We start from the raw sequence: 13,413 nt of genomic DNA on the forward strand, positions 1-13,413 counted from the left end.
CTCAAGAATTAACCCAAAACAGGGGAAAGAAATTTTTAAAAATTAGTTTAAACAAATCCAAATTGCTTTTTTGTTACATTTGTTTTTCTAATTCAGTATTTTGATTCAAGGTTGATGTTTCAACTCAAATCAAAACCAATGTTGCAACAAGTCAAAGCTGTTCAGTTGCAAATTTTTTTTTATTTCTCATGAATAAATTACTTGCCTATGGTGAAAATTTTTCCAGTTTGGGATGATTTTTTTACAAAAGATTTGAAAAATGTTTTCTGACATTGAATTTTTTTTGTGCGTTAAAAATAAATTAAAATGTGCTGCAAAACCTTTAGCTGACAATATAGATCCCTTTTATATTAGAAAACTGTCAGCTCAACGATTTGAAGCACAAAAACACAAACAATACTCGGTTCTAATCCTGTATCCGATAAGAGTTGATAGAGAAAAAAATTTTCTCGATGAACTCTGTTAGTTTGAGCAGTCATACCGGTAAAGTGAAATAGAGTTCAAACGAGATCTTACTTTGTAATCTGAATTTCTCCTAAATATTTAGGATCTGGAAATTCGAACGCCGGAATTTTTAAACATGTTTCTAAATCACATACAGCATGCAGCAAGTTGCACAGAAACTCTGGCCTTAAGTAAAACGACCTTCATAGTTTGGATAAGGTAGTTAAAAACACAAGTAAAAAGTTTTTTTTTGTTAAATAAACTTCTAGTTTGAGAAGTTCATAGAGCGAAAGAGAGAATTTTGCAAATCACATTATTTGTTTCCCTTCCATTTTCAAATTGCTTTTTCAGCTTCAAAAAACGTTGATTGAAAGGGCCTAAATTTCCTAAAAAAACAATTGCATCTAATGAGAAATCGAAAACAAAAACTCTTTCGAATTTTTCTTCTTCAAAATTTAGAAAAGAAGCCCACGACAAAAAAAAACTGAGGTTGAGAAAATCCAAAATTTGATGAAATAGATGAAAATGCCAGAAAATCTAGTGATATTTGTGGTGTAAACTTGTAATCTACTTATCTTATCATACATGGAGCTAGTGTTGATAAGGAAAAAGTAAAGCTTAGCACCTCGTTGACTTATTGATTAGAGTTAAAAGATCGCACTTCACAAGTCTGCGCGAAAAGTCGCGCTGTGCGAAAAGTCGTGCATGGCTATGGCTCTGGGAACACTTTTGCATCCTACATCTGCAAACTTTGGGTCGTAATCAGGAACGAACTTTATGGTGTTCAATATGCTTTCCACGATAGATTCTTTCGGGCAAAAACCAAATCGTCTTTCAACTTCATTCCGGATACAGCACTTCACGTGATTTTTGTCGAGCGGGAAGAAGGGCACGAAAAAGTCTATCAGGTGATGGGCCAATATAAGGCTCTTGTAAAATGAGCCCTGTTTGTCTGCGAATGCGATAGCCTTCAGAACCGTCTCAACTTCCAGGGTGGGTATGTCATGGGCACTCAGACCCTGAAAAAAAGGACAATGAACTTGTGAGCGAGTTTCAACAGAAGTAACTTCTAGCATAAATTTTAAAAAAATTATACTGATTTTTTGGTGCTTCTGGGTTTCAGATGCATTAGCTTTTGTTTCTCAACGGTCAAATTTTTCGGGGCTACTTTGTTCGACAGTTAACGGAAACTCAAAACGAGTTTGCAAATGTTATAATTTTGGTACACACGTAAAAACACTTGTGGTAATAAAACCGGCCGATGTTAATGTAATAAGTATTACCTTTTGGTCATATTGATAAGCCATATCAACCAGACCGTCGAATCCGGTGTTAGTAACAAGAATAAAAGTGGCCTTTCGACAGTCAACTCCATTTACTTGTTCATTACTATCAAAAAACGGTCTCGCACTTTCCAGGAGTTTCACGTTCATCAGGTGCGTCTCATCCAAAATAATCAGCGCACGATCACATTTTTCCACAGCCCTCTTGATTCTGCCCAGAAGTTTTTCTCTATAATCCCTGAGGTCTTTCTCGTCATCCTGGTAAGGAAAATCAAGAGGTGCGTTTATGTAGTCAAAAAACCAAGTCTTCTCTCCTTCTTTGAACATTGTGTCTCTAATAATCTTCAGTGCGTGCGTCTTCCCAACACCTAAAATAGCACTAAACTATCAATTAATAAGACTGTTTCGTTGCAAAAAAAACGTGATCATTTATAAAATTTTGGCCGTCATTGAAAAATCTGCTAACTTAGACAACATTTTAATTTAATTGAATTAAAAACTCCAGCCGACATTATCAATGACATACGCATCAACTTTTTGGACAATCAAAAAAAAATTATCCGCCCAGGTCCAACGCTAGGCGCAATCCCCTAAAGATGTTGGCTTAAGAGGAACAAGCAATTAATCGAGTTTTGACTTCTTAAAAGTAGTGCACAATAAACATCCATATCTAATATTTCAAGTTTTTTTAAATTTCCACAAAATTTACAGAATAAAATTGAGTAAAAAAATCGGAAATGCTGCTGATAATCTAAATGCAAAATCATTCCTTACATTTAGTCAACAGTTCTTTTAACACGTTCATGCTTCTACGTACTGCAGTATACACCAAATAAGCTGCAAGGTTGCTTATATAGGGGCAGGGGCCAAACCAACAGAGACCGAAATTAATCGTCTCGCAGCATGAACAGAACTGAGATTAAGTGTTTAGTTTATAAAAATGTAGACTTTAGGAAATGATGCAAAAGGTTTAAGACCACATCAACATAGAAAATTAATGAGCGGGTCAAAAAAGATATCAAGCATTTTTTGATTATTCAGTTCATAACTATAGAAAAATTTGTGAGAAAGGTTGTTAAATTGGTACTTAATTTGGATATCATCAACATTCTCAATAAAAGTCATATCATTTTTATGCATTTTGTCAATCTGAATTGAAATTTTTAATTAATAGCTGCGACTCTAAAGTATTGAAGCTTAGCTTCTCTAAATGATGATCGAAGATTTAGATGATGTGGATAAATTTGAGTTTATTCACTCCAGTTAATGGTATAGTGATCTCTTTTAAGTGCTCCAATAAATGTAGCTCAATCACAATAGCAAACTGATAATCAAACATCAATTCATAAACGCGTTAACAGCCTAGCTCAATCACAATAGCAAACTGATTATCAAATATCATTTTATAAACGCGTTAACAGCGAAGTTTAAAGAAAACTACTCTAATAATTCTTTTTTGCATTTTGACATTTGAGCTTTTTTTCGTTATTACACACATAAATTGAAACCATAATGAATGACGGGTTTATAGAACTCATATACATTTATGTCGATCACGGTAGCAAACTGGCTACCAAACATCAGTTGATTAAATCTTTAACAGTAACCTTTAAAAAAGACTAGTTTACAATTTCTGATTCCAGATTATAGTTTACAATTTCTGATTCCAGATTATTCAGATAAACTTTCTGTTCATTAAGCATGACACTTTGGAAGGACTGATCATTTTTCTATTTTCACTATTCAATGTTCAATGACTGGAGGATCAAACCAAACTGCAAGCGAAGCACCCACCGTACAGAACAAAACCGTTGACTTCGATAGCAAATTTCTCGCTTTCTTCGATCTTACTAAGTTGATTCTGATTACCGTATAGAAATTGTTTAAAGAAACAAAAAAGCTCTTACTTGTTTTCATTTCCATCAAATTTTACTACTAATGTCATTCTTATGAACACCTTATAGAGCCATATTCAATTTCAAATTTCGCTTTCCAGACTTTTATAATCCAAGGGTGTTTTAATTTGCTTCTTGTTGCAAAGTCTTAAAAGCGCATCTTTTTTCTTGGACTATTTATTTTCTCCATATCTAACATCGCTTTGTTTAGTTCACCTAAGATACTTGACCAGCTCAAATTAATGAGTAGTTCTAACAGAAGGGCACATTGATTTTCAGGAAGCAAGCAATGCGCTAAACATCTTTTCATTTAGACACAAGTTTTGTCAGCTACCAGACTTTTCATATCTACTCGATTGACATCTATGCTAAAATCTCCTACCAATGTAGATTTTTGGAAAACTTGAGGTTTTTGCTTACATAGATGGCGACTCCGCCTTCGCTGCTTTCTCCATTTTCACACCTACAGGGTAGTACGTCTCAATATTATAAGAAATTACGTAATCTCTATCACAAAGCCAAGTCTCAGTTAAAAAAACAGAAGACAATTGAGTTTAAATATTTTCAACCTTTTTAGCAATTGTAAGGGTTGAATTGATTATCTGTTTTTTCTGTCCGTTGGAGGTGTACTTAGCCAGCTCAAATTCTAACATTCCCGATAGTTCTTGGTCACTTGCCTCTCCTAATCTTACTAGGATCTACTTGTGTTTATCATTTGCCACCGGCTTTGACTCATCCTTCAGTCTCTGAATTTAAACATTTGAAGTTCTTTTTTATTCACGGTTTTTCAGATTTTTTAAGGCTCTTTCGATGTTTACTGAGACTCATATTGGCTTGTTTTTGCCATACTCGCAGAAAATTTTTATTTGACAGTTAATAATTATTGTCATAAAAAATCATATCGTTTGCTTTTCTCTGGATATCGATCGGCATCACGCTTTGGTAAGCGTTCACGGATAAATATGGATGATTTTTGGTAGCCTTTAGGTTTTCGGTATGTCCAAGAAGTTGACAGCGATGATATGTTGCGCTTTGTGTCAAAATAAGCAAACTCAGCTATCACAGTGTCTGGATAGAACTAATTGCTTTCATTGATGTGTCGGCATGCCTTGATATCACAGGGTTTAACTTCGATTTGAAGACACTTGTCGAAGAATTCGCAGATGCTGGAGCAAAGAGTGTTCAAATCGAACGGTACATTCTCAAAAACAACTCAATCTTTCAAGTTGGACCGGGCGCTCTTGTTCTGATAACCTTTCCTCTTGGCTCGTAGTATCAATTTTCATAATCACAATTTCCTAAATTTGGTTTCTGATGATTTCTGTCTTTTGCTTCAAGTGTTCAATTATCAGCTTCAGGATCTAATTACATGAGACGTCCCAGACTGCAGAATTAACTTTAGTGATCATCTCGTGAATCCATATCAATAAGTTTATCACAACCATTAAGCTAATTTAGAGATATAAAAGGAAAAAAAGCTATATTAAACTCTAGGCATCAAAAAAAACTTTCGAGTACCATAAAAACTATGTCACCGCGAAGTTTTTCTTACATGGAGATACTTTTCTGCTCGAAAATTTCAACACAAAAAAACTTCAGAGTTAATTATAATTAATTTTTTTTCCAAAAATAACTTAATTTCAATCATTTTGGCGTCCTGATTATATTCATGTTACTTTCCTGGAACTACATCCAACAATTTTGGTCAATTCAATTGAAAAGTTTTTTCAGCCGTATCGTGACCTTTTTTGTATAAGCAAAAAGAATATAAAAACGTATAGTAACGGCGAATTGGTTCATGCTTGAAACATTCATGGTAACTGCTTGTTGTTTCGTTTTCAAAAAGACAATAAAAAAGTTATTTTGGAACCTCGAGGAGCAAAATCATTTTTTCACTGTGAGAGATGCTCTGTTATTATCCATTGTGCTTTCTCGGTTTGTGCTGGCCGAGTGAAAAAAAGTGCTGATAACGATTCCAAATGTGATTATGATTTTGGCATAAAATTCGAGATCAAAAGAGAAAACTTCATGTAGTACTTTCTCTTATTTTGTGATTCACAACAGAATCTTTTAAAATCTTATCCAGAGGTTTATCTGATTATCAAAAAAAAAATGACAGTCAACAAGGACCAGTAAACCATTTACAGATTTTTTTATTGGTTGGTCATAATTAAACATTTCAAATGGCTTACACTTTCCGAAAGACTCTTTCTCATATAATTTGATGAAACATTCAAGAGAAAAAAGGCCCCAGCAAACAATTTCTGATGAACAATTAATTCTGTACGTATTGATAATAATTGCAACGTCAGAGTATCATTATCTCAAAAATTGGATCCCTGCTGTAACCATAGAACTCCTTTTAAAAAGCTTCAAGACCAGAAGATCGCATAACCTTACCCTTGAGGCTTTGAAAAAAGCTGCTCCGAACAGTTTTCAGTGTATTCATTCCCTGTTTTATACACGGTAGGATCTTCTGCTTGGTTCTGTGAAAAAAGCCGCATCTTACAAAGACAAACTAATAACCATATAGGTTAAAGTTTTGAGTGTATTCATTCCCCACTTTATACAAAGAACGACCGTTTTGCATTTTTTTTAAAAGGCGAAGCTTCGCTTCGCAAACAGCAGTGAGAACACGACAAAAGCAGCTCTAAAAAGTGCAATAAAAAGTAGAAATAAGTCCAGAATTAGTATAAAGTTCGCATCGTCTGATATTCGAACCTGTGACGCAGAGATAAAGAGTCTCACACACTAACAACTCCGCCACGCAAGCCTAAAGGTACAACACACTAACCACAAATAAACCAGAGAACAGCTGCTACCCAATTTCCAATGCTACAGGGAAATTTCGAAGTAACTAAAAACTTTTAATGAACACTTATATTTGCGTTACAAAAAAGAAGGTTCCTAATGATACACTAAGCTGACGCTAGTGTAAACAATCAAGGAATGCACACTCAGTGATAGATTTATTGATGGCTATAATTTCGACAATGACTGATAACAAGTGCTCTAGAATTTCATGACTCGAAGCATCATGGCCACATTTAGTTATGACTGAGTTATGACCGATGTGGTTAACTCATAGAGTAATTTCGGATAGGGTACACCGTCTGCTCGTCACGCTATCTTATTTTCGGCCGGATAGATTCGTGCAACTCCTTAGTCTAATACCGATACTAATCTTACTCTTATATCTACTAGTCTCAGGGTGTTTAACTAGTCTCTGCTAGGCTCAATAGATCTAGAGTATACTGGCTTATTGCAACTGCTGAAGTTCTCTTGGAGAGGCAACTAATTTCTAAGTTAAATTCAAATCTCTCTGGTGCTGAAATTACAAATAATTTCAGCACTTACAAATAAGTGGGTTGTTAGTTAGATGGATTATGATTGGTTAATATTAAATATTTTACAGTGATAAAATATCCAATTTATCCAATTATAAAATGTAGTTTAGATCAGGTTCCACCCATCCGGGGTTTACAGAGTTTTTTAGAACTATCTTTCTTCTCTGCAATTTGAAGGATGGATGATGAACGTTGGTATTTGGCGAACATCATTTTCTTGTCCGGTTCCTCTTGGAGAAGAACGTTCCAGGACGCTAGAATTATGGATAAGAAATTGTTACGTCGTCATTCGACAACGACTGTGATCCCCAATGAAATCAATCCGATTTCAAAATGGTTTGCTATGACAGGTTTTTCTGTATTATGTAGAGAACTCGTTTGTGTGCAACCTCGTCTGGGAATGGCGTGAAGATCGTGTGTGGAAGGGATGCCTTGTAACTCGGATCTGTACGTATACTTGAACATCGAGGTGGTCATTGTTCTAGTTCAGTCCTTTTCTGCGAAGTCAAGTCGTACTCTAAATCCTTTGAGTTGTGATTTTGGACGGCATGTAGGTTGTGTTTAGCCATTCTTTTGTTCGAGTGTGATGGGATCGTCTAGTCTTTGGATGTTCGTCTCTGTTTTTGTGTATGATCTATATACTGCAGAGTATGATTTACATTTTATAAAATTATGTTAATTCAGTTTTTTAATCATGATTTTAGTTAGTCGTTTTCACAAAAGCGTTTTGTTTTAGTTTGGTTATTTTGAAGAGTTACTCACCCTTGAGTACCTCTTATTAAAAACAGGAGTGTGGTCACAAAGCGTGGATGTAGCACGGTGCGTTAGGCCGGCTATAGAGCATGCTCAGGACGTCCTCTCTGGTGGGTTAGGCCAGGAGTGGGAGTATGATTTCATGCTGTTTCTTTGAGAGGTCCTGTTATGTGATAACGTTTTATGTTGGTGGGTTTATGTTGGTCTTTCTTATGTTACTTTGGTTGTGTCCTTTTTTCAAAAATCAAATTGTTTTCGGTATGGGTTTGTCTTGCGACTTTTTTGTGTTTTATTATTTCTTTCCGAGACTTTATAATAGTCTTCAAAAGAATAAATTATCCAGTTTTAAACTGGGTTAATCCGGTTTGGGTACCGTTGGTTTTCTTTTCTTAGTCATGCTGTTATTTTATGATTTGTGGTGTTTAGTGAGCTGCGTTGGTTAGTTTGGTTTAGTATATAATTCCTTTCCAACCGGGTTAAAGGAAAGTTTGAAACTTGTTATCGTGTGTTAGAGTTGTTGATAGTGAAAGCTTGAAACTCAAAATCATTATTTAAACAATTCTTCGTGGGCGAGCTGTGCGAGTTTGGATAGAATTCTTGTGCGAGTGAATGAAAATATTGAAAAGGTTAGTACTGCTTTCTCATTTTATCAATTTATTGCATAGAATTTGAATTTTACTGCGTTTTGGGGGAATTTTAAAATTATTAATTTTCATCGCAATTAAGTTTACTGCTTCATGGGGAAATAATTTATAAATAAAATTACTACATTTGGTATGAATTTTACTACATTATTTAGTGCAAGAAATTAACGAATTTTAAGAGAATTTAACAAGTTTGTATTTTTATTTTTCTTTTCTGTTTTGTAGATGATCGTGGTGTGAAGACTAGAAATATAAATCAAACATTGATAGAAAATGGTTAGTACTAATTTAAATTTATTAGTTAAGAGTATTTCAATTTATACTTACCTTAATTTTCTGGGAAAAAACCGTGGGGGAAGATGTCGTGAATCATATCTGATGTTGTTAGTAATTTGGCTAGTATGCGTATTATGTTTTTAGTTTGTAGCAGTGGCCAAAGCAATTGAAGTGCTTTAATGGTATTTAGTTCTTCGGTGCCTACTGCAAACTCGTAAGGTGTGTTTTGAATGAGGTTATATATTTTATGATTAAATTTAGTATTGTGAATGAATTCTATTATGGGTATTTCAATAGGCTGGATAAATTCATGCGGGATAAAAAAGGGTCTGGATTCTTCGGCATTGAAGGTCTTCGTGATGAGACAGAATATATACATTTGGGTAACTGGGTCATAGTTGCTGAGGATGCCGTGGAGGTTAGTATCTTTGATGCAATATGTAAAAATAAGGAAAAACGGTGACGTGTACTTTGAGTTAAGAAACTGAAAACGATGGTGAGGTTGTCTTGATGGGGTATGCAAATCAAAATGATTTTGTATAAAACGATAGTATGTATATGTGTGGGTCTGTTTAGTGCGTAACATAATATCGTGGGAACAGTGCAAATCGCGTTCCTGTGGTGAAAGAAAGTGAAAGGTTAGTGAAAATAACTGAAATTTATCATAGAAGCTCTCGTATGCTTGAATATCAGCTAGTGATTCTGAAATTACGTAATCATTCTTTCTATCAAAAATATTAAGTGTGAATACGTATGATGTTTTGATGAAAAATTTTCTGCTAGTTGCGGGTTTGCGAAGCGGTCTTCATCTAAAAATTGGTCTTGATTAGGGCTGATGATATTATGATCGTAGTATTCTATTGCAAATTCGTTAGCTCGGGGTGCAGTGAATGTTTTTAGTAACTTTTTATATCCAACGTAAGTAAATTGTCGAGGTGTTAGTGTTGTGGTGAGTCTATATAATATATTTTTGTTCTTTTCTATGCTGTCATGATTATTTGTTAGTGGTAGGCAAAGGGGGTTAGTAAAATTATAATAAGCTGTCCAATGAAGTGTTGGCATTAAAACATGTTCATCTACGAAATTGCGTGTGTCATTAGTATCGTTAGGTGTGTTTAATGTATATTGCGGAAATGAGGGTAAGGTGATTTCAAGAAAATTTTTCGTGTTGTTGTGTCGCGGGTGATTGATATATTCGCGGGCTGTTCCGGGTTTGGTTGGGAATGGGTGATTTGGAAATTTTCGTTTAAAAGTGCGATAAGCTCGGTGAGTGCTGGTAGGTGTTTCGGTGGATGTGGATGATTGAGCTAAAGATGGAGTGTAAGCTGAAGAAGGTGTAGGAGTTGGTGGATTTGAGGATGTTACTGTTGATGATAGTTGATGTATTGTAAGAGTGTGGGGGTATGTTAATTGTTGTTGTAGTGTAATAAAATTATCAAGTTTTTCGGGAATTTGGATGTTATCTGGGGAGTTATTATGTGATCTGTCGGAATTAAATGGAGAATAGGTTGGGGTCACTTGGGAAGCATAAGAAGGAGTGGAAATGGATGGGAGTGGATTATTTGGTGGGATTGGTTGAAAAGGGGGTTTTGAAAAAACTGAGGAGTTGGTCTAGGTATAATTTGAGGGAGATGGTTCGGAGTCTGCAAATTCGTCGGGGGTTTCTACATTAGGGTTATTAAATTGTGAGATAGAATATAAAACTGAAATATCTGAGTTAGTATCAGAATACGTGCTTGATGATATATTAATAATCGGAAAATCGGGTAGTGGGAAAGCAAAAAGGGGAATTATTGGGATTTGAGTTTGGAGGTTGGCTGGGTGGGAATTTGAGCGATGGAGGGATCCAAGTTGTCGGCTCATCGTGGGCTAAAAAAATGATTATGTTGAGACTGAAAAGTGTCGTGGTGTGGGGTTGTTCTATAATTTGTTCGTATGTATTATCATTTTGTGAATGATGTGTTATTATATGTTGGATGGGACTTTGTGTTATATTCGGTCTAGAATTTGGATTATTTGTGATTGCTAGGTTTCGGAAATTACGGGGAACTAATCATAATGAATGATTTTGTGGTAGGGGTGGCAACTGTGGTGCGGTAGGTGTTATCTCTATATTATTGTGTTCTTCGTCGTAAGTGTTTTGTCTTGTGGATATTTTCGTGTTATATTCTTTTATTTGTGCATCTAGAAGTATTTTGTTTATTGATGATGAAAAAATTCCAAAAAATCCTGCAAATAGTATACGTGATACACTTGCTTGTCTGTTTACTTGTGTGTGTATAGCGCATGTGTTATAGATTCCTTTTAAAAGTGAGAAAAGAAATCCTTTAAATTTAAACATGGCGTATAAGATAGTTAATTTTTCTAAGATGTAATAGGGCCATCCTAGAAAAGCTAAAATTTCGTTTTTAGGGTGACAAAACTGAAAATATTTATAGGTGAAATATCTTGTGGTCTGTATTTTTCACCGTTTAAATATATGTAGTCTTTAATGTCTTTAAAATATCCGCTATAATCTGGTGTATAAATATCTGCGAATCCTGCGGTTTCGGCAAGTTTTCTTAAATTCTGGTCAATTGATTGTCTTTGTATTGTGTCTATTTGTGTTAATAATTCGTGAAATTGTTGTGTTCTAATGTGATGTTGGATATCTGATTTTGAATATATTCCAATTGATTGTAAATCAATATTTGGATTACTAGCAATATCTCTGATGCTTTCGGGTAAAATTTTTTTGAGTGATTGCATTAACGTAGGGTATGGTGTAAGGAGATAGTATTTATCTTCATCAGGATTCAATTGTACTACATTGTGGCTATTTTCTGATCCACATGGGACTGCGGTATCCCAAAAATAAGTTCGTCTTGAAAGTGTGTCGACAAAATGTACTTTATATTTATAGAATATAGGGATTCTTTTATAACAACGTTTGTCTTCAAAAACATATAGTAGTGATACTTTTTTGGTACAAGTATAAAACCATAAAATATTTCCTTCGTAATCTAGAAAATTTGATCTGTTTCCTGATAATAAGTATCCTGCGTAGGGTATTTTTAGTACTGCTAGTGCGAGTGATTGTAGGATTTGTGTTCTTTCCAATTCGCATAGTTCGTGAAGTGTTTCTAATTCGGAGAGTGACATTTCTTGAAAAATTCGACTAATTGTGTAGTCTAACTTCATATCCAAGTAGATATCGTAATGAATATTACCGAAATAGGTGCTATTCATTAGTGATAGTTCTTGTAAACGTGTACTTTTACTGTCATGTGGTGTTAGTTTTCCACCAGGTTGACCTGTGCTTTTTTGAAAGTTAACTGGTATGTATGATGTTTCTTCATTTATAGGGTGACTTGTGGCATACGGGTCAAATTTTATTTTTCCAGTGGTCATGTCAAAACTTTTTTCGTATTCGACAAGTATTTCAGAGTATTGTGTCTTCTAAAGTGGATTTCTGTATTTACATGCAATTTCTGTTTCTTGATAGATTTGGAAACGTGTTAATTTATTTTCTATATCATGAATATTTCTAAAATCATTACTTTGTTTTCGGGATGGATTTACTTGTTCGTATGGAATTGCTTCTATAAAATATTTTTCATGAAATTTTATCATTCGAGCGTGTATTTTTGCTACTTGGAATGTTGTGCATGTATTTTCGGGAAACCAAACAATGCTTGGGTCCTTGTTGTAGGGTCACAATAACTTTGATCATTTTTGCAAGGTAATCTTATTCCTTGATAGATCATTGTGTTATCAGATAAATCTCGTGTGAGTTGTACTTTTTCGAGTTGTATTTTCCAATCGAAAAACATTATTTCTTGATATCCTTTATTTTTTTGTGTCTGCTTTGCAGTTTGAGGGGTCATTTATTCCAATATGTGGTATCCAGTGTTTATCGTGTATGTCATAAGTTAATCTTCCGTGTGCGCCGTTGTATGGGTATTTTTTGTCTAATTTTATATGTCCTTGATATCGTTCAAGTTGTGCTTGATGTACAGAATCGGCAAAGACTTGGAAATTTACTATTTTCCTGTCTGTGTTTCTATTTTTTGTGATGTTCAGTCTGAGTAGTTCGTTTTTACAATCATCGGGATTTAGGTGTAAAAGTCGTTTTATATTACTTTGATAGAATGATTCGTGATCAAGTCGGTTCTTATTTCCATTGGACACTTGTGAACAGTGTACTTTCTTTTCGGAAAATGTTGCTGTAAATTTATATCCTGTGACTGTTGTTGCTCGGGCTTTTGAATACAATTTTGCTATTACATTTGTAGTTTCTATAGCTTGTGGTTCTGTTTCGCATTGTGATACTTGATTTATTGCATATTTGTGTAGTGTTTTTTGTTCGTTTTCTTCACAATCGTAGTGTGTTACTAATAAACTCTGGGGTCCTGTGCGAGGTAAAGGATTTGTGTTTTCGTGGGAAAATATTAGAAAAAGATGTGTTGAAATGTTAATATTTTTAGAATAAACATGTGTATGATAATCCTGAGTATGGGTTATAAAATGTGATGTAACCAATTGTGTTTTTTGTATATCTATCGTATTTATATATTACTTCAGTTGTTATAAATGGTGGTGGTAGCAACTGAGCTGTTATATTTGGTGGATTTAATGGTTAGGGATGTTGAACAATATTGTTAAGTTTGATCGTGATTTCGAATTTTAATTGGGACTATTTTGTTGAAGTATCTGAATATTGTGTTCACAAATATCTTCGTGGATATCTTGTCTATATTGTAGTCTGTTAAGTGCCCAACTGTGGACTCGG

The 13,413-nt window shown here is 34.5% G+C and overlaps 1 protein-coding gene across 3 annotated transcripts in view; it reads right to left on the minus strand.

Annotated features, from left to right (window-relative positions):
* Nucleotides 1-918: 918 nt before the first annotated feature.
* Nucleotides 919-13,413, minus strand: part of LOC134850907 (torsin-like protein) — a 442,884-nt gene continuing 430,389 nt past the window's right edge. For all 3 annotated transcript variants that reach the window (XM_063866699.1, XM_063866698.1, XM_063866700.1), the window contains exons 4-5: nucleotides 1,728-2,095; nucleotides 919-1,463 (exon numbers count right to left, since the gene is read on the minus strand). In XM_063866699.1, the coding sequence (XP_063722769.1) occupies nucleotides 1,107-1,463; nucleotides 1,728-2,095 (725 nt within the window). In that variant the 3' untranslated portion in view covers nucleotides 919-1,106. The remainder of the gene's footprint in view (nucleotides 1,464-1,727; nucleotides 2,096-13,413) is intronic.

This window comes from Symsagittifera roscoffensis, chromosome 7, assembly GCF_963678635.1.
Source record: "Symsagittifera roscoffensis chromosome 7, txSymRosc1.1, whole genome shotgun sequence".
NCBI lineage: Eukaryota > Metazoa > Xenacoelomorpha > Acoela > Convolutidae > Symsagittifera > Symsagittifera roscoffensis.